General features: G+C 44.0%; 3 protein-coding genes across 3 annotated transcripts; 1 reads left to right on the top strand and 2 right to left on the bottom strand.

Annotated features, from left to right (window-relative positions):
- Positions 1–2301: 2301 nt before the first annotated feature.
- On the bottom strand, positions 2302–10829 carry uhmk1 (U2AF homology motif (UHM) kinase 1). Its single transcript, XM_079157608.1, has 9 exons — positions 10160–10829; positions 9752–9881; positions 8422–8608; positions 8139–8336; positions 7889–7983; positions 7671–7747; positions 7375–7473; positions 7181–7269; positions 2302–6159 (listed from the first exon to the last, which is right to left on the bottom strand). Exons 1-9 carry the CDS (start codon positions 10461–10463, stop codon positions 6013–6015), a joined length of 1326 nt encoding a protein of 441 aa, XP_079013734.1. The 5' UTR covers positions 10464–10829; the 3' UTR covers positions 2302–6012.
- A 1119-nt stretch (positions 10830–11948) lies between these two features.
- On the top strand, positions 11949–16749 carry akr1a1b (aldo-keto reductase family 1, member A1b (aldehyde reductase)). Its single transcript, XM_079157610.1, has 9 exons — positions 11949–12088; positions 13244–13339; positions 14093–14212; positions 14292–14443; positions 14559–14754; positions 14856–15055; positions 15785–15857; positions 16085–16171; positions 16483–16749. The coding sequence occupies exons 2-9, from the start codon at positions 13259–13261 to the stop codon at positions 16546–16548; spliced, it is 975 nt and encodes a 324-aa protein (XP_079013736.1). The 5' UTR covers positions 11949–12088; positions 13244–13258; the 3' UTR covers positions 16549–16749.
- A 668-nt stretch (positions 16750–17417) lies between these two features.
- Positions 17418–22428, bottom strand: cUnh19orf44 (chromosome Un C19orf44 homolog; the record flags this gene model as incomplete). Its single annotated transcript, XM_079157616.1, has 10 exons — positions 17418–17554; positions 17767–17933; positions 18674–18763; positions 18856–19309; positions 20146–20210; positions 20632–20938; positions 21147–21651; positions 21804–21931; positions 22024–22206; positions 22318–22428. 10 exons carry the CDS (start codon positions 22426–22428, stop codon positions 17465–17467), a joined length of 2100 nt encoding a protein of 699 aa, XP_079013742.1. The 3' UTR covers positions 17418–17464.

Raw genomic sequence — 22428 nt, forward strand, 5'->3', positions numbered from 1 at the left:
GCTCTGTTGAGCGGAACCAAGCGTTTGGTTACCTGTCGTCACATCCTATTCTTTATGTCCTGTGCTGTAAAGACGAGCCTTAAACAATGTGTGCTTTGTTATTAGGAATGGATCATATAGACATCACAGTATAAATAGCTGGCTGCACTCTTGCATAATGCACTGACTCACATTTGTTCTTGTGATTTCAAAATTGAGATTGCAAGCAAAAACAGGCATACAGCGCTTCAGCTATAACACTGCACACACACACACACACACACACACACACACACACACACACACACACACACACACACACACACACACACACACACACACACACACACACACACACACACAAATGGAAGAAAATAGTCTGACACACAATGTTACATATGGGCCTCAGACAGACAGTCTTATAAACACTGCCACCAAAAACTAAATACTGCAACTTCATCCTCTACACATGTGCGCACACACACACACACACACACACACACACACACACACACACACACACGTTATCTAGACACACACTAATGCACAGATGTGCTGAGAGCGTATCAAAGTCTGCTCCTAGAGGTCAGGTGCAATGAAATTAAAGCGAAGACAAAAAGAACACAAATGTCTTCTTAGATGACAGAAAATGGAAGATAAACTGATTTAAAGCTGCTCATTGGCGAGCACGAATAGAAGTGTTTGAAATGTTAAGACTTAAAACACCAAGAAATCCTGTAATGCAACGAAAAGACAACAACAACTGCACATCGCTGCATTTGCAGAAGCCTGTCTGGGTTAAGCCCTCATGTCCTGTGAGCGCAGATTTGCTTTTAGTGTCCGCACACAAAGGCAGAATTGACTTCAAACCGATGGGAAGACAGGTAGTATTAATACAGCATTAAAAGCTGGACGAGGAAGTACTAATAATAGTAGTGAGGTAATAACTGGAAGGCTCGGGATCCCCCAACAAGTGAGACAGCGCTCTCTGAAGGGGATCAGAGTCTGTTCTCCACCGTGTGCTCACCATCAGTACTGCGGTCGACCACTACGCACACACAAAGTACTACGACACTCTTGCTTGCTGCTCTGAACAGGACTAAAGCCAGTGCGCAAAAAAAGGATGCACGGGGCCACTTTCCACACAGAAACTGGCATTTATGAAGACAATACTGTGCCATGCAGGGCCTCATTACAGACCACTATGAATCAGCTGGAGTGTGATATCAACAAAGTTCAACATCAACAAGGGAGCTCGAGCATCAACGTGTTTGAAGCTACGCTCTTTTTTAGCATTTCGTATTAGCTAACAGACGCATTCATGGAAACAGTCTTGTGCCAATATTATTTTTTTTTCTCGTGTTATTGGTGAGAAAGTGAATAACTTTATTAGTGCTGCAACAGTTAGTTAACTGATAAGTCAATCAATAGAATATACATTGTCAACAATCTTAGTAATACAATAGAGGTTTACAAAGCTGAGACATCACCCTCATGATTATCATGCTCGAACAGGAAGTGACATTTTTGGGGGCAAAATGAGTTAACTGTGTACTAAAAAACAATGTTTTTGCAAATTTGGCAAATATTCACTCTTAAAAGTATGTTGAATTAGCGATCTGCAGTTGCTGTTTGCAATGTACCAACAGATACAAGCAGCTGTGACTGAGTAACTGAGATACTGAAATAAACTTTCAAACATGAGGATTCTCTGGCAAGTTCTGTAGTTATAAGGAGCGTCTTTTCTATGATTTCTTACTGTATTTAGGGATGTTTATTCGTGATGGACATTATTTGTTGGATGTCAAGATTTTAGTCATGATTCAGAGAAGGAGTAGAATTTGTCACGCAAATTGAGGCTCACGTTGCTCCCTTGAAGTCTCCATTTCCCCTCAGTTTGAGAACCACAGCTTTAGATCCGTATGTTGTGGACTATTGGACAAAACAAGTCGTATTTTTCAACTTTATTCTAGTAATTAATCAAAAACAATGAACGGATTAATCGAGCCTTAGCCTGCACATTGTCCCCAATGGGTAGAAAACACGTCTGACAATCTCACAAAGCTGCTTGACTTAAATGTTGAAATCAGGTCAGGTCTGATTGTGTTCACGTCTCTTAATGGTTAACTGGAACAGTGAGCATTAACTAAGTGCACACAGCGCCACCGTGATGGAGAGAGACACAAGAGAAAAGTCCAATAACATCACATTAGACGGGAGAACAGAGTGAACAGAAGACTGTCTGTTTTTCACCTGCATAGAACACACTTAATGTGGAACCCCCCCCCCCCCCCACCACACACACACACACACACACACACATACACACACACATACACACACACACCAGGAGTGAAGAAATAATGTCATAGTGATGAAGTGCAGCCATCAATGGAGAAACCTGCTTTGCCTTTTTTTAAACTACAAACAATAAAAACCCAAAATACAACTAATAAGCTAGAGTCAACATTAATACACACTTGTACTGTGTGACACAAGATGTGAACGAACCCGTTACAAACTGATCAGGCTGCAGTGCATTAAACAATGGCAGTGTGGCTTTAAATAGTGGATTCATGTAAATAAAGTCTGGTGCATAACATACAACTCATATCCTGTCTTTTAGAAGTCGTCCCTGAACGTCGCGCCTCTGTGCTTCTCCGTGTTATCAGCTGTAGTGGTTCAGTGGTCTTCTCTCCAAAAGGGATGAAGCTTTTATTGACGAGCAGAGAGACACAAACACAAACTCACTAACACAGCTCCTCGAATTATCCAAGTCTGAACTCACACAGCAAAACAAACAACTGATTCTTCCTAATAGCACGTTGTACGCCACAGAGATGAAGGTCCGTACTTACTATTTGATAACGTAAAGTAAAGCTGTGGGGAGTTTAGTCTTGCAGGAACCTAGTCGGTAAACATTTCGCCAAAAACTACTGACACTATCCTTTGTTATGTCAGAGGTGAGCAGCAGAATCATACACACAGAAGATAACAATGGAGCTAAATATTTCATAAATGAAAATCAACAACAAAATCAAATTTCAAATGCCTTAAAAAGGAACATCTCGACATTGCCAAAGGTCAATTTTGTGCACCAGGTCTGTGACAAAGTATGGAAGACAATGTGTTTTTAACTTGGTATTGTTGTTTGGGTGATGACAAGTCACTGACAACACTCACCATCTCGCTGACGCACCACAGATTGCTGATTTAAAAGTGCTGAATAGTCAAGTAGTTGGAGTTTCAAATCGAGATTTTTAGGCCAGCGACACTCTCGACTGGAAACTCTGGAATTCACATTTTAGGCACGTACAAATAAAGGTGGTAGAAAAATATGTTTGTTTTTAGTACTTGATATACTTTGACAGAGGAAGATGTATCCGTCCATAAAGCTTTAAATATTGTCTTATTTTAATGAACATAAAGTTTCTCTCACATACTCAAATCACATTACAAATGTTTATTTGTGCTCTACAACATGAACCAGCTGCAGTTCTTCACACACCAGACTGTAAAGCGAGACTATGGAAGTTCTAGAGAAGGAATAACTCGTTCTTTTGCTTAAATGAGCAATAACACACAGCCTTCCTCAAGTCAGTACACCAGAGGTTTTGCTGCTACGGCCATGCTCGTCTTTTAATTTGCTTATTTTAATGTTTCCTTTGCTCTTATTCCATTTCCTTTTTATTTATTGTATTGGTTTCATCTAATGTGCTGTTTTATCGGGGCTCAAATTTGACCTTAGTTTGTATTGCTTGTGTTTGGCTTCCTGTTGATATATTGCCTTGTGTCTTCATTTTTCTTTGCTTTTAAAGCATTTTGTAAATATATGTTCATATATATATATATATATATATATATATATATATATATATACGCATCTCCACTTGTGCGACCGTTACAATGACTTACAATGACTTAGCCTGTTTGCTAAATGGTAAACAGTGCTGCTAAATGCAAAGCTAATCCGTAGTGCAGCATTTTTAGCATTTAGCTAATAGCATCAGTTTAGCACTTGCTGTAGCTAACACCATCATTAGCGAAACACCATCATCGTCACTGGTAGTTGCAGTGGCCGCTGTTCAGTAAAAGTCACTTAGTCTGGCTTCAACAGGAGTGCAGTGAAGAATGTGTGTCGTTCGGCTTCATGAAGAAGCTGAACGAGTTGACTTTATCTGCTGGATGGGGATTATTCTCTAAGGCGTCTGCATCTTGGGCTACTCGAGGAATAGACGAATGCAGGTGTAGCACAACCTGGTGTTATAGCAGCATTTTGGTTAGTTAGCTAGCGTGAATGTAGAAATCGTCGAAGGTTTCAGTGTGACGCAGTGGGCTTGATGGGTACTGGATGTCAACTGGTATCTAAAGGTGGAACCAAGAGAACAAAAACTTTCTGGTTCAACAAAAAGTACTTTCTACTGCAAAAAAAAAAAAAAAGACCCACTTTGTCGCTGCTTTGCAACATAATCACGCTTCTATATAAAACTGTCCAACTGCCCCGATATAATAATACAACATAACTTTATATTACTTTGTTGGTTCAAAGAAATCTCTGTTTCATGACAGCATATTTTACAACTCTTATTGATTCATAACCCTCACATACTTTGTCATGCATCTAGCTACATTTCTCGTAAACTGACAGAAGTATGACACGATACTGTGCCCTGCATTGTGGGTAACAGACCTATGTCCCAAGAGGGCTTGCAGTCCACCCATCAATCCACTGGTTCAAGCGCAAACTAAATGAAAGATTGAAGATATGAGTTGAAGATTACACTCTATCGGTCTACTCAGTACAATAGCCACCGCGCAATATCTCTTCACGTTGCATAGTGCGACAGCCACTATGTGTAGGATTTGAAAATGTCCAACTTGGGCAAAAGCAACACATAAATTGCAGCAATTTCCACCAGGAGTGTCCTCATTTTCTACAGACTATATTAGAATGACGCTACAAACGTTACACACAGTGGCTTAAAACTCCTCCTTTTGTGTACACTGGCTACTGTCGCTCTATAGAACTCTGAACACGATAATGCCAATCACACAAGGTGAAATTAAAGCGTACTTGGCTTTATGAGTTAGAAAACATGATCTAACGTTTCTGCAAATTCTGTTCGTACTTAACAATTCAGATTTTATCGATACGTCGGTCGTTTTCTAACCCGCTCAAGCAGGAAGTATCTCTGATCATTTTCCGCACGTAGTCAATAACATTTAATTGATCCTGTGCCCTTTTAAGTGTTGCAGTCAAAACACAGAACTCACTGTTGTGTTGTCATAAACGGGCGCACAATCAACTGATAGAAATATCCTCTGAGTATGTACTGTTGCAAAAAGAAAGCTTCAAGGCTACAGGACAGGGCACCAGGGGCCCTCGGCTTGCTCAGATGTTGGCAGAGGGTGGGTGAGTGGGTGAAGACTACCAGCTGGTGGAGGGGTCACTCCAAACCACTTCTCCCTGATGACTGCCTGAAGAGCCAGCAGAGGGTAACTGTGTATGCCCTTGTACCACTCAGGTACCTTAGTTTAAATTCTCAACATAACAAATGATAATATGATAAGTGTGATGAATTTAACAGGATGTGTTTGACAGACAAGAAACTCCCAAACATTCTGCTACACGTCTCTCATCACATACCTGACTCAAGTGTCTCTCTGACACTTGTTCTACAGATTCCCAAACGTAACGCTTCATTTGATAAAGGCTTTCACTCGTCCTTATTATTGGGATTCATTCATTCATCACTCATTCTTTCAGTGGGGTCGTTTCTATGAATGAATGAGAGGTGAAACGGAAATCTCAAACAGGAACCGCTGTACCCAGACCACAGACCTCTGGCACAGTTAAAGAGTAGTGCAGACTGGAGGCAGCAGAGATGACAGCGGAGTTCAATTTACACTCTGCAGGAAACACAGATTCGCGGTAGAACAAACACATGAATGACATGCAGAACTCGTAGCCACCAAGGGAGGAAATGGACCCTGTGGTGGGCTATACGGTTGTGTTCTTTCATGCAAACACTTTCACTGCACAGTCTGGTACAAGTAACCTCGTTTGTAGGCGCTGAGAGGGTAGAAGGTGGCCACAACAAACTTTCCGTCAAAGGTGCGGCCCGTCAGCAGCCTCTGAGCCTCTTTGGAGTCGCTGGAGTTGGCATACTCCACGAACACCTGATGGCCACACACAGGACATGTTGATGGGTTAGTGCGTGAATGACTTGAGCGTGTGTGTGTAACCCCGGATGTCCACTGGATGCGCCCCCCCCCCCCCCCCCGTCACACTCTGGTCCCACCATGGCTTTCGTTGCGGATCAAAGTCCGCTGAAAGGGTTTCAGAGGCGCCACTTTTTCAAGCAGCAGCCATGTTTTTTTTGAATTTTGTTGTTGTTGTGTGTAGTCAACTTATTCTCACTCCCAACTCGTCAGATGACAACGGCTTGGACAGTGGCCCTATGCTTTTTTGGAAGCATCAGGGATGCAGAATTTCAAAATAAACTTTTCAAAATAAACAGTTTCCGCTTGTTGCCTGCATACAGCGTCTTTTCAAAATAAAGCTTTGTTCGGTATTCTTCGTTTTTATGCTTACTCGGTTAGGTATAGGAAAAGGTTGTGGTTTGGGATCAAATGAGCACACTTGTTACGTAACTTAAGTACGTTAGTACATAAGTAACGTTACAAAAGCACAATAAAAGACGGCAACCTGAACTCGTTGACCCATTCACACGGGACACGAATATCTCCTCCTTTTTCTTCTCACCCGCTACAGACAAGAAGAATTTGTTTTCCTGTAAATATGTTGAGACAATATCAATAACAATTTAAATGTGTCAATAAAATTCAACATAATTGTTGTTAAATACAAGCATTGATATACAATCACAAGTAGCTCATCTCCAGCACCAGGGAGGAGCGCCATGCAGCTGCACCCAGTGGACATTGGGGGAAATTAGTTCAAATGAAAGGACAGACCACTTTATCAGTGTAGCAAGAGTAGTTGTACAGAATACAACTGCTAAAATCATCTGTCTTTATATTCCACCTGCGTTAAAAAAAATGATAAAGAGAATATTGCCTTCTTTTTTTCTTACTTTATAGCACAATAATAACTGTAAATGTTATTGTTGACTCTAAAATTGGAAGCAGTAATAGGAAATTCTCAGTTTAATTAAAAACACTTGCTGTTATATCTAACCTGTCCTTTCCCAGGGTTCTCCTTGGGGATGAGCAGAGAAACCACTGAGCCGTACTTCTGGCACTCCTCTTTCATGTCTTCAAGGATGTCTGGGAGAAGCAACGACAGACATTTTGACTTACTTTTACCGAAAGAAACCAGGAAATCAACTCAGAAATTCACCAATTCATTTCATAACTTAAAGAGTGTTGTACCTTCATACTCTTCCTCATTGTGCAGATGGCTGTCATCGATCAGGTTCAGCAGTCGCAGGACAGGAGTGGGCAGCAGAACCAGGTCCTCAATGTGAGGAGCTGACACACACACATACACACACACGTTATATAAAGACGACATGACACCTCCCTAAAAGTGAGGTCAAAACGTCTCCATCGCTCCCCTGTGGCTTGCTGCAGTATAGGTCATAAACCCCGCCCCCTCCATGATAGCTGATGGTATCCAGAATACGTCTATGGTAAATGTGATACACGTCTGAAATACTGACACATACCAAAGGGAATACTGAAGAATGGGCTCAGCAGGGCAGTGTCAGCGGTGCATCTTTGCTTCGGGTCATTGAGAAGCATGCTGTAGACACAAAGTACCAAAGTGACAATAGACAATATTCCTCTGCTTACACAGGTAAGCCGGTCAACACACAGCACAGCAAGTAGCATTGCAGTCATGTCTAAGCGGTCTGCATTCAAAGCTATATGTGTGAAAACTTACGTTTTGATAAGGTCTCTGAGGTGGTAGACAGGGATGGCAGGGCACACCACACTGTTGCTGGCAAAAATATGGTCTACAAGGCCGGCGCTGTTATCCTGAAGAAGAGGACAACATGTTTTTTATTTTGCAACCAAGGTTCTGCTTTATGTGACTCGCCCTTACTGAACAGTTGATTCAAAACTTCTACAAACTACCTTCATTTGTTTACAGATATATTTCCCTGTCCACCACGAGCAGAGCTTTGTCATACCTTCCACTTCTGCGAGCGGACGGTCTCTTTGAGTTTGATTCCTGAGAACATCTCCAACAGGATGATGCCCAGGCTCCACATGTCCACGGCGGCCGTGCAGCCCGACTCCACGTCCACCTCCACCCCGGCCTGAGCGAGGCTGTTTTGCAGCTCGGCCTCCGGAGCTCGATACCCGTCTGTCTGGATGTACTTGACGTCCTGGAGGAGGTGAGGCAGGGAGCGAGTCAGAAATGCAATACTCGACTACACTTCTACTGACCTTCAGATTCCCAGGCACGCCCACCTGGTTGCCCTCTTTGAAACTGAGGCCGAAGTCGATGAGCTTGAAGCACTCGTCGTCGGCGCTCCAGAGAATGTTGCGTGGCTTGAGGTCAGCGTGGACGTAGCCCTCCCTGTGGAGGAAGGCGAGAGCCTCCAGGATGTCTCTGGCACAGTGCTGGACGAGCCACATGGAGTGGCCCTGCTGGGGTCTGCCGGCAAACATACATTTTTCATTCGTGAAGGCCACATCCAGCATGCATCATACCCAGCATCATAACGCAGTTAAAGTGATCAGATATTTAGTTACGTTTTCAAATGAGCAATCCGTTACAGTGAAATGTAAATTGTGCCTGGGGGACGGGTGTCTGACAGCTGCAAAGCACTCCACTTCAAATTTAAAGAAACACCTGCATACGCCCAGCTTCACAACACTGGTGGGTGGCAAAGCTAATCAAGGAGGAGAACGACGCCGGTGCTACATCTGTGAAACAGGAGCGGCTTTCACTACGAGGGAAATTATCGAGCTTGTAGCGTGTTACGTGGTGGACAAGATGCTATTTTTTCTAATGTAATGTCGCAAAATGTACTTGTGATTTAATAATGTAATTTAAGAATTACATGGGCCTCTAGCTGCATGATGATCAGTGGAAACACGAGTTCAAAATAGGGGGAATGAACCAGTCTTCTCCTGTATGGGAGGCAAAGGTTTTGGCCATTAAGCCGTATGTACAAATGCATAGTGGGGCTACTTATGCTTAATTACCAGTTTATTAGCAACTCCTAGCTAAAACTAATGCAATAGCGTTGAAATAAATCCTCCTGTCATGAAGCTATTGTTGCAAGGACTCGATGCAACTGTATGGTCATTTTGGAGGCTGAAGTCTGTGGTTGTAGAATTGTATTGTTATACTGACAGTTGTTCCTATTGTCTCGTCCACCCCATTAATATCAATGAGGGCAGGCTAAATAACAGACGTCTCTGTGTATAATGCAGTACAGTTCAGCGCTACAGATGGCAACTTTCAACAAAAAACTGAACATCATGACCTTAATGAAGGGAGACGTTATTGCATGACGGTGGTATTATTCCTGCATAAGTTTGAACTAGGTGTAGATGTATGTAATATAAAATAATTAGATGCAGGTTATTACACAATGTGTCACTACTTCATTTCACCATCACTAGTGAGCACATGTTGTGCTTTGAGAAGCACAAACAAATAATCTTCATGGTCCTCAGGAGGCAACAGAGAATGAAACCCGGACAAATACAACAGAAAAGACCTGCAGGCCAAAACAGCGCTCATGTATTTTCTTTTTCTTTTTGGAAGCAGGGACTGGACGTCACTCACCTGGCACCCTGGGTACCAATGCTGCTTCTCACCAACAGATCAGACACACTGACATCCAGGAGCTCCAGCAGCAGACAGCGGGTGGCGACACCCATACAGCTGTGGTTGGTGAACACCCCGTACAGTGTCACTGATGGGAGGAAAGACTGTCATTACAAACAGCTGCGCCTGTACTGTTGGAATTGTATCACATTTAACAAAACAAGGCAATAGCATTGACTACAGGGTAATGCCAGTAACTGTTTCATGTTTTTTTAAATAGGTTTACAGAGCTGTCAGCCATGATTATTTTGCAGAACCCTGTGACAAACCCTGTGACTTACAAGAATAGTAAGAAATTACATTTAATTTCCATGTCAGCATTTTCGTTTTTTTAATCAAATAGTTTTAGTAAAACCATGTTGTTACCGATGTTTTTGTGCCCCTGGATGTCCTCCAGCACGGACCTCTCCTTGTGATACCCGTAATCTCCTCCCTGGGTGTCGGCCTGAAACTCCTTGACCGCGGCGGTGGCGGTGGCTCTGCCGGTGGAGCTGACCCGGTACACCGAGGCCGAGACTCCCTGGCCGAGCCGCGACTGGACGGTCCATATCTCACCGAAGATCTCGAACAGCACCGGCTTCATGCTCTGGTCGACGCCGCCCTGTGACGGCGTGTTGCTCTCGGGACGCGGTGCCTTTGCACTCGGCTCGGAGGAGCCGCAGTGAGCCATCGGGAGACGGGAGACGGGAGGAGAGGAGCCAGCTATTTGAGAGGTATGAGCAGCTGCGGGAGCATTGCGGGCGAACCGGGGCTCTGTCAGCGCCGCATAAAAACTACCAGGACGTGTCAACGACAGTTTACAGACAGTCCACCTACAGCCAGCGCCTTGTTAAAACTAAGCACAGAGCAAAACCTCTGCATATTATACTACTGTTTGCTTACTCAGGTTGTCAATAAGAAGTCACGCTAGTCTTACACAGAGTTAGCTAACGTAGCCGCTCCAACTGCTAAACTATCCGTTGACTTCCAGCACAAACCACGTCCACGACACGCAGGACAATTCTTCCCCCGTAATACGGCGTCCGTAACGACTATAATAACGTAAATACAAATGTTTTAACGGCAGTAAAGTTTTGACCAAGTTGCAACTCAGGTTGTTGTTATTAATCTTACTTCCGTTTCTGCTTTTCTCCCTGTAGTTTTGCGGTGCATCTTCTCCTGCAGTCCGCCCCCTCCCGGCGAGGATGGGCACAATATTTGTTGTTTCCAACAAAACGTTAAAATTGTTGTTTAGTTTGTGTATTTTTGTTTCCCTTTCAGGGTTCCTCATATGAAATTGTCTTTCATTCAAATTCCACTGTGTTTTCCGTTGCTCTGTTCCTTTGATTTGATCAAATTAATCTGCCTTTACCAACTATTGTATAGGCCTACTCATGTATGTGAACATGGCTTACTTTCATAAGGTTATTAATATACCTAATGTGTGTGATTATTTTTTAAACAGCTGAAATACTAGGTGATCCTGTTGAGACCAGACAAGACCTCAGACATGTAGTGAACGTTATATTGTACCACAAAACCAAAACAGCAAAAAGGAATCATCAGTCATGTTGATTTTTTCTTTCGGTTGCTCTCATTGGTATGACATTAAATTGTTTCACATGGTATCAATCATTCTCTAATGCAGGGGTATTCAATTAAAATTCCGAAAGGTCCAGATTGAGAAAATCTCCTCATGCAAAGGTCCGGAACATTACAATAATATCTAACTTGCGCTATTTAGTGTCATATATATATTCAAGAAGCCTAGTAGTAGTAACAAAGTATCTGTGTAGTCAACAACTGTCAAATCAAATAAAGAAAGTACACATCAATTACATTTTAAAATCTAATATATAATTACGTTTTCAAAAGTCAAACCTTTGATAGTATTAGACAACACACCACTTAAATTATCTTCAGCACATATTTCTCCAATTGCTGCCTGCTTACAACTTTGCTAGAATGTCCTTTCAAGCAGGATTTTACATCATGCGACTTATAGAGAATCTTTCAGCTCTTGTAGTCGAGGAACTAACAGTCAAAAGTCACTTCCATGTGATTTTATTAGGCCAGCTACATCAATACAAGTCTCTCCAGATTCAGTTACAACCATCTGTCATCTCCTCATCAGGTCTGGGAAGTGTTTTCACCGGAAATAGAGGAACCAGCATCCCGGAAAGGGAAACGTCAACAAAATGAGGTGGTGTTTTTGAACGTTTGGCAGAAAACGATACTCCTGCTTATCTGTCCCGCTGAGGAGGACGAGAAGAAGAGGTCCTTGTTTGAAGCCGCACGTTTTACAACCTTGAAACAGTAAGTAGGAGACTTAAACTGTAGGCAGAGCCGCTGCGGATCATTTCATGTTATGCAATGTCTCCACTGAGCTGAACCATGCAGGCATTCAGGTGTCAGGTCCTAAAGCAGATGTTGCGTCGTTTATGTTTTGACGTTGGCAACAAGCGGGTGAGTAAGTCGATGAAAAAGGTCTGACCTTGGACGCAGATTTAACAAAAAGCGGACAGTAACACAAAGTCTAGTGCGGGAGTCTGCTTCAGGAGAAGCTAAAGCTAGCTAGCTGTCATTTATCAAGAGCTGCAGCGATTTTTCTTACAGACGTTTTTGTTTGTTTTCTGGCTCAATACTGTTTCACAGTGAGCACACTGAGTGACCACACAGGTATTCTGCTCTGTCTCAATACATTGTCTAATGCTACTCATGTCATTCCCCACACATTGCCTGCTAACGTTTGCTACATATTAATGTAGTTAATGTTGAGCAGGTTTTGAGGTGTCACAGCTGCTGAGCTCGCGCGGTCAGTCGCTGAGGTGTGGCGGTTGCGCGTGACTTTCCAGGAAATCAGCTGACAGACCTCCTGGATTTTAGGAAAGATCTGGAACACGTCTGTCTGTCCTTCTTTCACAATGCAGTGGCGCTACAAGTCACTTTGGTTTTGATTCACATCAAGTAAACAGGCAAAACGTGGGTTTGTTTTAAGTTTAGCATGCATGCTGTTTTTAGCGGGATAGATGTTGTGCATTAGTCAGAGTAGGTTAATTAAGTGCCGTACAAAGTAATTTGCTTTGCCTACAATGTGGAATCTCTGTTCTGCAAATAGGGTGTTTTACATAAAGCAGAGAAATGCATTAGAACATAATGCATTAGATGAAAATAGAATCTGTTGCTGAATAAAATCAAAGAGCCAAAAATAACAGAATGAAATGTTTGAATGCATTTTACAGTGCAGTAATACGTTCCCCCAAATGTAATAAAGTACAGTAGAGACATGAATCAGAAGATCAAGGAAATTCAGTTTTAACTTTAGAGGAAAGCATGTGTGCACAGAATGCGTATCATCCAGTGTCGCAGTCTAAATAGCTTCATGAGGCAACTACCGGGGTGTATTTTTATATAGAACTGTTGTAACTGCAACCCTCACTGACTGAATCGTGCTCTCCTCGTCCCTTCAAGGTGCTTCTGAGAGGCATGAATGACTTTGCAGTTCTCAACACGGGGCGGAAGATGCCCCTCCTCGGACTGGGGACGTGGAAGAGTGAGCCAGGACAGGTAGAGGCTGCACTTGTGTCCTCTTTCCAAAATATTTGAAAAAATAGGCTTCTTAATATTATTTATTCTGACAGCTGTACGTCATAGCATGGCTTCACATTGAGTTCCACTTCCCCTCATTCCTCCATCCAAATGCAGAAGTGGATCTGTACGGTCATGCATGAGAGCTGCACTAATCAATCTCTTCATGTTAACAATGAATGTGTGTTAAGTGACGTGTTGCTCCTAGTGCTGAATCCAGAGAGAGTTAGCATTGGCTCCTGTCGGCTCTACAGAGCATTTGAGCTTCTTTTAACTTACTTTGATTTTCGAGGCCCGCAACTCACTGTTTTAGCTCAGTGCTCTTATTGACCTCTGTTCCAGCAGGCGACAGTTTTTTCTGTGAAACCCCCCCCCCCCATTGCACACTGCCTGCTCAGCACTAAACGACTAGCACGTGAACATAGCAGCTCTAGAGCCACATCTTTTCCTCAGGAGTTGGTGGAGACAAAACGGCGCTAAAAGGACAGTAAATATTATATTGTTCAGATGTGTGGACACATTACTCTTAATGAATGCTAATTTGCTCTGTAACTGATGTGTAAATGAGCAACCGTTGCCATATCAACTTTATAATATGGTAATAATAAGTCAATGTTGCACATTCTGTTGCCACAACTTCATTTAATGCTGCTGTAAATACATAGCTTTGACAGAGACCTATGTAACACTTTTTTGCCAAACAATGTTTGTCCTGTTTTGTTACTATCACAGGTGAAACAAGCAGTTATCTGGGCACTGGAGGCTGGGTATCGCCATATTGACTGTGCAGCCATCTATGGCAATGAGGTTGAGATCGGCGAAGCCCTGCAGGAGACTTTCGGCCCCGGCAAGGTAGAACTAGCTCCACCAGGTTGCATTAGAAGCTCGAGGTGTGTCAAACGTTTACCTGACGGTGTTTTCTGTAAACCAGGCCCTGAGAAGAGAGGACGTGTTCGTCACGTCCAAGCTGTGGAACACCCGGCATCACCCCGAGGACGTGGAGCCGGCCCTCCTGAAGACCCTGAAGGACCTGAAGCTGGAGTACCTGGACCTCTACCTCATCCACTGGCCCTACGCCTTTCAGTGAGCTCTGCCTCCACCAAGCTCTGATAAAAACTGCCCTTTTGTTTTCTTTGCATAACAAGCTAATTAACTTGCTGTATCTTAATCCCAAGAATCCTCACTTTGTACCTCCCAGACAAGGAGATGCTCCCTTCCCCAAAAAGGAGGACGGCACCTTGCTGTATGACGACATAGACTACAAGCTGACCTGGGCTTCCATGGAGAAGCTGGTGGAGAAGGGCCTCGTCAGATCCATCGGCCTGTCCAACTTCAACAGCAGGCAGATAGACGACGTCCTGTCAGTCGCCAGCATCAAACCCACTGTCCTGCAGGTACAGGGTGCTTGTGGCGATGAGAGAGTTCATCTTAATTCAACAGGTTAAGTGTGAGCCACTAACCGAGCCACTGGTATCGGTGTGTTTTGGTTGGGCAGGTAGAGAGCCACCCGTTCCTGGCCCAGGTGGAGCTGCTGGCCCACTGTCGGGACCGGGGCCTGGTGATGACGGCCTACAGCCCTCTGGGCTCTGCGGACCGGGCCTGGAAACATCCAGATGAACCGGTTCTGCTTCAGGAGCCTGTGATGGCCACCCTCGGAGAGAAATATAAGAAGTCCCCTGCTCAGATTCTCCTGAGGTGATTTTACTCCTCACTTAACTGAGTGTCTTTACCCCAGTGTGTCATGATCTACTTTACTTTAAGCAAACAACACACAGGCTATCTTATTACATAGATATCTTCACATTTTTTTTTTCAAATTTCAGATCTTAAAACATCTTAAAACAATAAAAAAACAAACTTAAATCCAGTTGTTAAAGGTTTTCACATGTGGATCACATATGCATCCATCTGCTTTATTAAACAGCACTTTGATGTGCACATTGGCAGTTTCACATCAACATCAGCCAAATACTGAAGGTTTTAAAAGGTTTGTTTCTGTATTTAGCATTTTTAGATTGATTCCATGGAGCATTTAAGCTCTACAGACGTTATTGAAGGCAACCACAGAGTAAGTGCAAAAGGAGAAAAACAGCTGTGTCGTGACAGTTTAATATGTAAAAGTGTTATTGTATCAAAAGCAGTGAGCAGTTTAAATACACATATTCAATTGGTGCTGTGGTTCAGAAATACACAGTCAAGCAACAGTTAAAGTCGCAGTAATACACCTTTTGGCCACTTGGGGCTCCGGCAACAAGCTGTAAACCCAACAGAGACATATACGGTATTATCAGCATGCTGCATGAAGCTGATGTGGCAAACGTTCGCATTCCTACTACCAGAAATCCTGTGTGCTTTACGGCTCGTTCTTTTCCAAATGATTGCTGTAGTGTTGTACATTTCAACACAAGTTTGTTGTGTTTGCAGGTGGCAGACACAACGAGGCGTGGTGACAATCCCCAAGAGTGTGACAGAGTCCCGGATCAAAGAAAACCTTCAGGTGGAGTCAAATCTCAGTCCGGCAATTCATTTCCCAACAATGAGGCAATTTTAAAAAAAACCAAAAAAACAACAGCCTTCTTAATGAGATTTTCTGAACTATAGAATATCTCGTTACGGTTCCATTATTGCCTGCAAGTAATTGAACTTGCACATTGTGAATCGTGTTTTGGTGGAACAATAGCCAGTATGTCGTGAAGTGTCGATCTCTTTGTGTTTGTCGTCAAGGTGTTTGACTTTACCCTCGAAGCCGAGGAAATGAAGAGCATTACAGCCCTGAACAAAGGCTGGCGCTACATTCTACCAATGATCCAAGTAAGTGGGCTTTATGCTCTCTCTCTCTCTCTTTAATGGGTAGAACACAATGTATTGAAGTCCATTCTTCATCATTTCTTTTGACTTTGCTTTTACCTGCTTAATGGTTGCTATAGATGTTATTTACAGTCAACTGGAAAATGTTATCTTGATCAAGCTCAGTTGTGATATAATGAATGGGCGCCTGTGATCACAATAGTGCAAGTGTTACTCCTCAATGCCCTGATGGCTCCAAGGATAACTTAACAGAGAAAGTGTCATGTGGTGGTAAACGGAGAGAGAAGCATCAACGTTTGGTTTGGGTGCTGCAGGTGGAAGGAGAACGAGTCCCCAGGGATGCAGGACATCCTCACTACCCATTCAACGACCTCTACTGACGACTCCAACTGCAAGCTGAATTTGTGCCTTCACCCCCCCCCCCCCCATCACTAATAAATGTTCCTGGAGTTTGTCTTTAGATCGCGTCAAATCCTGCTCTTATCATTAGAATTTCAAGTTACTGTTGAAGATGAAGATTGGAAAATCTGGTATGCCTGTATACATACTACGTACGTTATTTTTTAAATAAACATTTTGTTACTTCACCTGCAGGCGTCTTTATTTAAACAGTTGCTTTTTTTTATGAATGAACTCGTGCGGCGTCCTACGGTGAAGACCTTTACTCTTAAATACAGTATGTTGTAATGAAGACGGTCACTTCTGTTTCCAAGATTTTGACTTTAGTATTGTCTCAATCTAAAAGTACATTTTATAATATACAAGAAAAATATAATTTGAGGTATTCTATGCCAGATATACATCTTGAGTCACTCTAGTAACTTTAAAGTTTGAAGTGTACGCTATATTTAGAATTTTTCCGCCGCTTTATCGTGCCGTCAGAGAGCTGAAGCAGTTGGATCCATATATGCTCCGTTCAAAGCCAGACGACTCCACTGACCAAAACCATAACTTAGCCCTGCAGAACACGATGGTTGCTGGTCTACTGCTGACTCGATCAGTTAGTTGGTTTATTCTTTTGACTTTCATGAATTCAAACTAATCCTTAAAACCACCAAAAATCGAGTGGTGGCTTTGAAGAGAGCATAGATAACGGCTTAAGTTCCCCGTCGGAAAAGGTAAAGCAGGGGAAAATGTTAAAATCATTCAAATCTTTACGACACATTCTATGATATATAACCAACAAATGTCACAATTCTTCCATGTTAGAAAAAATATGATTTAATTATGATTTTAAAAAAAAGGACATGGCATAATGTCTGCTGTTCAGTAATCCGGGACTTTCAGGACCAGCGGTCAGATATGATGGTAGTCTCTCATCTCCTGCAGCACCTCTTCTAACGCTTCCTCCATTTTCAGTTTGGGAGGTCTGTGCTCACGAATGTACTGCGGGAAGAAGGACACAATGCTTTTAAAGCAGTTTGGAATTTACAATGTAATGTAACAATGTAAACGGATTTAAAAGGATGACTGTTCGATTCGTCTGTCTCAGGATACGGAATGATCTTCCTCTATTCTGAATGGCAACTCCATCACAGTCAGCGAATGAAGGAAAACATACCACTATGTAGTGTTTGTGTCGTGTGAGGCTTTATTACCTCCTTGGTGTCCTCCAGCGTGGTGTATCTGTAGCTCGGTGGTCCCAGGCTCTGCACCAGGCTGGAGTGAAGGCGTCGTCTGCTTTCAATGAACCGCCGTGTCATGGCAAGCTGCTGTTTCAGCATTTCATTGAGTGCAAATGCAGCTGGGTTGGAGACGCTGAGAGCTGAGGGACACACAGACACACACACACACACACACACACACACACACACAATCAGTACCGTGGCTTTAGCAGCGTACGGGTGCTCCGATCAGGATTTTTGGGGCCAACCGCTGATCGCTGGCAGCAGAATCAGCCAATGGAACCAGCAAAAGACTCTGCTCCTCTGCTCTAATTGAGCCTATTTAAATTCAATTCAAATTGTGCTCGGAGGGAATTATTTTCACCGGAAATGATCACAAAGGGGCAGAAAAGTCAATGAGATTGGCAATCATGGGATGCACGTTTTATTATTAATCAGGCCTACGCGTAAATTATTAGTGGGTTTTCACGCCAGATACGCTCGCAGCTAAAATAGATCAGACAGGCGGCAAAACCACGGTGAACCAGACGGTGAGCTGGTCACGGAGCTCCAGCTGTGTGGCTCTCCCGGCAAATTAAAGAGCAAATGTCTAATTCAGAACCAATGCGTCATCTGATCTTTATAGAGAACACCGATCAAACTATTTTGAATGAATATCGAGCGGAAAATGGCCAGATTATGAGTCACTTGAAGTTTAACATCCTCCTTGCACAAACCGTGATGTCTCCATTATAGTTACCATCAGGATCCAGGTGCAGGTTTTAAACTGGTTAATCTATTTCTACCGACATAATACAGTTGAGCCTCAGCAGAAGGGTCGGCTCTCTCAGAATGCTCTCCGGTGCTCTCTGTGTATTCATGTTGTATTTTCTTCTCTTACCTTCCACCATCTCTGCACTGAGAGTGTAAGCAACCGCCGGGGTGGGATCCATGTAAGTCATGGCCACGGCAGGACCCAAAGCAGCCACACCTACAGAGGGAGGAGAGCCAGAGATAACAATGTGTCACATCGATCCTGAGGACTTGTGCTACTGTGAAGAAATGTTACAGTGGCAGACTAACCGGCGGGGGTCCACGTGTAAGCCAGAGGATCAGGCTGAGTCTGTACTGCCGTTTCTTTTAAAACCTTTCTAGCTGAAGCGCGTCTCCTTGACTGGCGAGATAATGTCCGGCTGCCACGTGATGAAGAGGATCGGGAGGATCTGGAGTCGCTGAGTTTTTGACTGTGATCTGAGGTCCAGGAGCGACTTGTGTCTGAGAGAGTGCTCGAGTAATCGTCTCCTGTCCTCCCACGGGACACGTCTGAATGCAAGTGCTCTGAAACCTGGCTGACACTGTGATCAGGCTCTGTCCGGCTCTCGCTCTCAAAGTCACTTTGATAGTCCAACGCGTCCTCCTCCTCCTGCTGCTGCTGCTGCTGCTGCTGCTCGTCTTTCTTCTCCTTCTTCTTCAGTCGGGGCCGCTCTTGATGTCTGTTGGGGGATTCAGGAGGAGGGACGCTGTGTTTGACTTCTCTCTGTTTAGGCCGCAGGAAGAAAGCAAACGTTTCAGTCTTTGGAGTCCCTCTGGGGAATCGACCAGGTACCCAATAGAAAGAGACGAAGCTACATTTGACAATAATCCATTAAACATTTTCGTGTAAGTTAGTGGGTGTATAAGAATGGCTATTGTAATCCTACTGGTATCATTCAAACATGAAATATCTCTCACCATGTACAACCAGTGTAAGAACAGGGGGGTTGGAAGGTGAAGCCTCTAACGGACTAAGACTAATTCAAACACTCTCCCTAAACTGTTATGGCTCAGTCCCACCGCTCTCAGCGCCCTGGTTTCCAGCAGCAGGCAGCTGTTTTTAGTGGAAAAGCTCTAATAACCCACGGCTACAACTCACTCAGCACCGAAGAAATGTCGGGAGTTGGCGGAGATCAAAATGAAGCTCAGACGAGAGACAATATTAAACTTGGGTTTGTCAGACTGATACAAATGCGACTGCTGGGTGTGTAAATCAGCAACCGTTTGTTATCCGATACACTGTATCAACTTCACATGTAATAATAGCTTTCATTTTGCGTTTGCAGCTTGTTTACACTGCCCTCAAGTGGCCAAAAACAGGCAATGCAAGTTTTAATAAACCTTGCTCTGACCGCTTGTCCTGCTTGCCCCGTTGTGTAAATTGATTTCATAATGGACAGAAATAATGGCCAAAATTACCCCCAAAAATTCCTTGAAGCTCTTTTAGTTTTTATGTAATTCATGAATGCAATATATAGACGTTCAGATAGCATGACATAATACACACAACTCATCTTTAACTGTATTTGACCTGATTACCTGCCGTCGTTAGTTACCCACCTCTTTTCCTGGCGTCCTCTCGGAAAATCCAAGGTCGTCTAATGTCATCACATTAATCTTGAAGTCTGCAATAACACACGATCATAACAGAATTTAATAAATGATCGCGTCATCAACACGTGATTTGGTCTGCTACTACTACTAATGAATCATTATTCTAGGCTGCTGTATCAAAATCTCATGACATGGTTATACTGTATGTCCAAAGTGATGCATGTCAGAATGTGCTATAATATCTGCATAACCCCCCCATGAAAGCTCGTCATAAACTTGTGATGCCCTACACAGCGTCTATATTTGTCCTGTTGTCTGGTCATTCTGACTCTACAGAGGGATGATTTATGTACCTTGTTGTCCATCTAGGATGCATGAAATAAAGAGCGAGGAATAAAACATGATTAATGAATAAAAACAAGTGTTGTAATAACTACAACACTAACTGCCACCTTTCCAGGTGTATGTGATGCCCCGATGAACTTCTCTCACCTTCAGAGGTAACTGCACTCGTCTCACTGAGGGGCTCTTCAGAGAAGAGCTCCTCCAGAGAAAGCACCTCCCCGCGGCCGGACATGGAGGAGAGGGGACGCTGGGGACTCCCCGCCCCCCCGTGAGGGGAGTCACAGGGAGGAGAGGGGGATGGGGAGAGCACAGAGGGGCTGAAGTGGGCCTGAGCCTGACCGGTGAATCGAAAAGGAGAACTGTGGCGAGGAGGAGAGGCTGGGGAGCGGGGGGGTGCTCTGTTTGAGGACGATGAGGGAGGGACAGCAGCGGGAGGAGGTGAGGAGAGGGCCATCTGTGAGGGAGAAAAGCATAGTGTTGTTTGGAACTGAAAAAACTGTGTATGTCAAATTTTTCTAAATCAAAAATAGTTTGAAATTATGACAGTCTATTTTTAGAGTTTGTACAGAACTATTTCCATGTGTAATGATGGTGTTAGCCTAAGGCAAACTGAAAATAACAACATGTGGTGACAAGAAAAAGCCTTCAAAGTTGAAAGGTACCTTGTCTGCTGTTCTTACAGAAGAGCGTCTCCCCGGTATCAAGAAGCTTTTGTCTACCGAATCCAACGAGTCTCCAAGAAGTTTCCTCATGTCCTCTTCATCACTTTCCAGACTGACACCACTCACTACTCTCCCTGACTTTGTCTCCAAACCCGCCAAAGGTACTACGGCATCAGCAGCTCTGGACCTGACACCAACATCGCCGCCTTTTGGCGACCTAGCAGCAGCCGTAGTAATGTTGTTAGCAGCTACAGCCGTCTTGTTCTTGAGGAAACGTGTCTGGTCACCGCTGGACTGTGCTGAGAGTTGCACAGGGGCCTCCAGGGACCGGGCGGCTGGTGGCGGAGAGACTTCCACGTCTGAATTTAGATTCCCTGCAGGTTTTGGCCCCCGTCTGGCCTGTTCCTGAACCTGAACCGGTTTGCGGCTGCGGATGCGGCTCTCTATCTGAGCCAGCCTACTCAAAGCAGCAGTCTGGGAGCCCCGCTGGGAAGATGACATGTTTCTGACCAGAGAGGGATGAAGGTGGAGAATAACACAAGAACGAGTTATAGCCCGAGAGGTGATTATTAGAACTGGAAATGTTTTGAGTAGAATCAGTTCCAGAATTCACTGATTAATCTAACATTTATTTATCTTACGCTCACAGAACCATACCTGTGTTCAGGCACCTGCTGCATGTGGCTCTTGCTGACAGGTGACTGGCTGCTGATGGTTGCAGGTGGTGGAGCCTTCTTCAAGAACCGGCTCCCTCCTCCACCCGGAGAGCCCTGAGGTCTGAGATCCTGGCGGAAGAAAACAAAAAGCGGAGGCTTGTTGTCTAATAGGATTTAAAAACATCCCACTGTCGAGGTTTCTAAAGTCCAGTTGCATTTACCGTGGTCGACAGCCCCTCTCTTGCCTGGGTCTTCCCAGCAGCAGCAGCAGCAGCAGAGCCCAGCATGGTGTCCCCTCCATGCTCAGGAGCTGAGCTGACCGAGGACAGGTCACTCAGATCTGACAATAAAGGGTGTGTACTCGAAGAAGCAGATTTGTTTTTTAAAGATCCACCCACAGCACCCTAAAGAGAAAGGAAGGCAAGACACAGAGTGTTCAAACATCACCCAAAGTGAGAGACAGCGAGAGAGTGACACCACAAATCGTGGAAACATGTTTGCAGCTTGAGACTCACTGTGTTTCCTGTGGACCCCTGAACAGACTCTACGTCTCCCCTGTTCCTCTTGGCGGACAGCAGCGCTTGAGCTCGGTCCAGAGCGGAGCTTCGACCGCCTCGTTTCCACAT

The sequence above is a fragment of the Pholis gunnellus genome (assembly GCF_910591455.1).
Source record: "Pholis gunnellus genome assembly, chromosome: 4".
Taxonomy (NCBI): Eukaryota; Metazoa; Chordata; class Actinopteri; order Perciformes; family Pholidae; genus Pholis; species Pholis gunnellus.

Coding starts and splice junctions, on each gene's coding strand:
- uhmk1 (XM_079157608.1), bottom strand. CDS start 10,463: ATGGCTCACTGCGGCTCCTCCGAGCCGAGTGCAAAGGCACCGCGTCCC. Junction 9,882..10,159: donor CCAGGGGCACAAAAACATCG/GTAACAACATGG, acceptor TCCTCCCATCAG/TGACACTGTACGGGGTGTTC. Junction 6,160..7,180: donor AGAACCCTGGGAAAGGACAG/GTTAGATATAAC, acceptor TGTGGCCATCAG/GTGTTCGTGGAGTATGCCAA.
- akr1a1b (XM_079157610.1), top strand. CDS start 13,259: ATGAATGACTTTGCAGTTCTCAACACGGGGCGGAAGATGCCCCTCCTC. Junction 14,213..14,291: donor AGACTTTCGGCCCCGGCAAG/GTAGAACTAGCT, acceptor TCTGTAAACCAG/GCCCTGAGAAGAGAGGACGT. Junction 16,172..16,482: donor ACATTCTACCAATGATCCAA/GTAAGTGGGCTT, acceptor TGGGTGCTGCAG/GTGGAAGGAGAACGAGTCCC.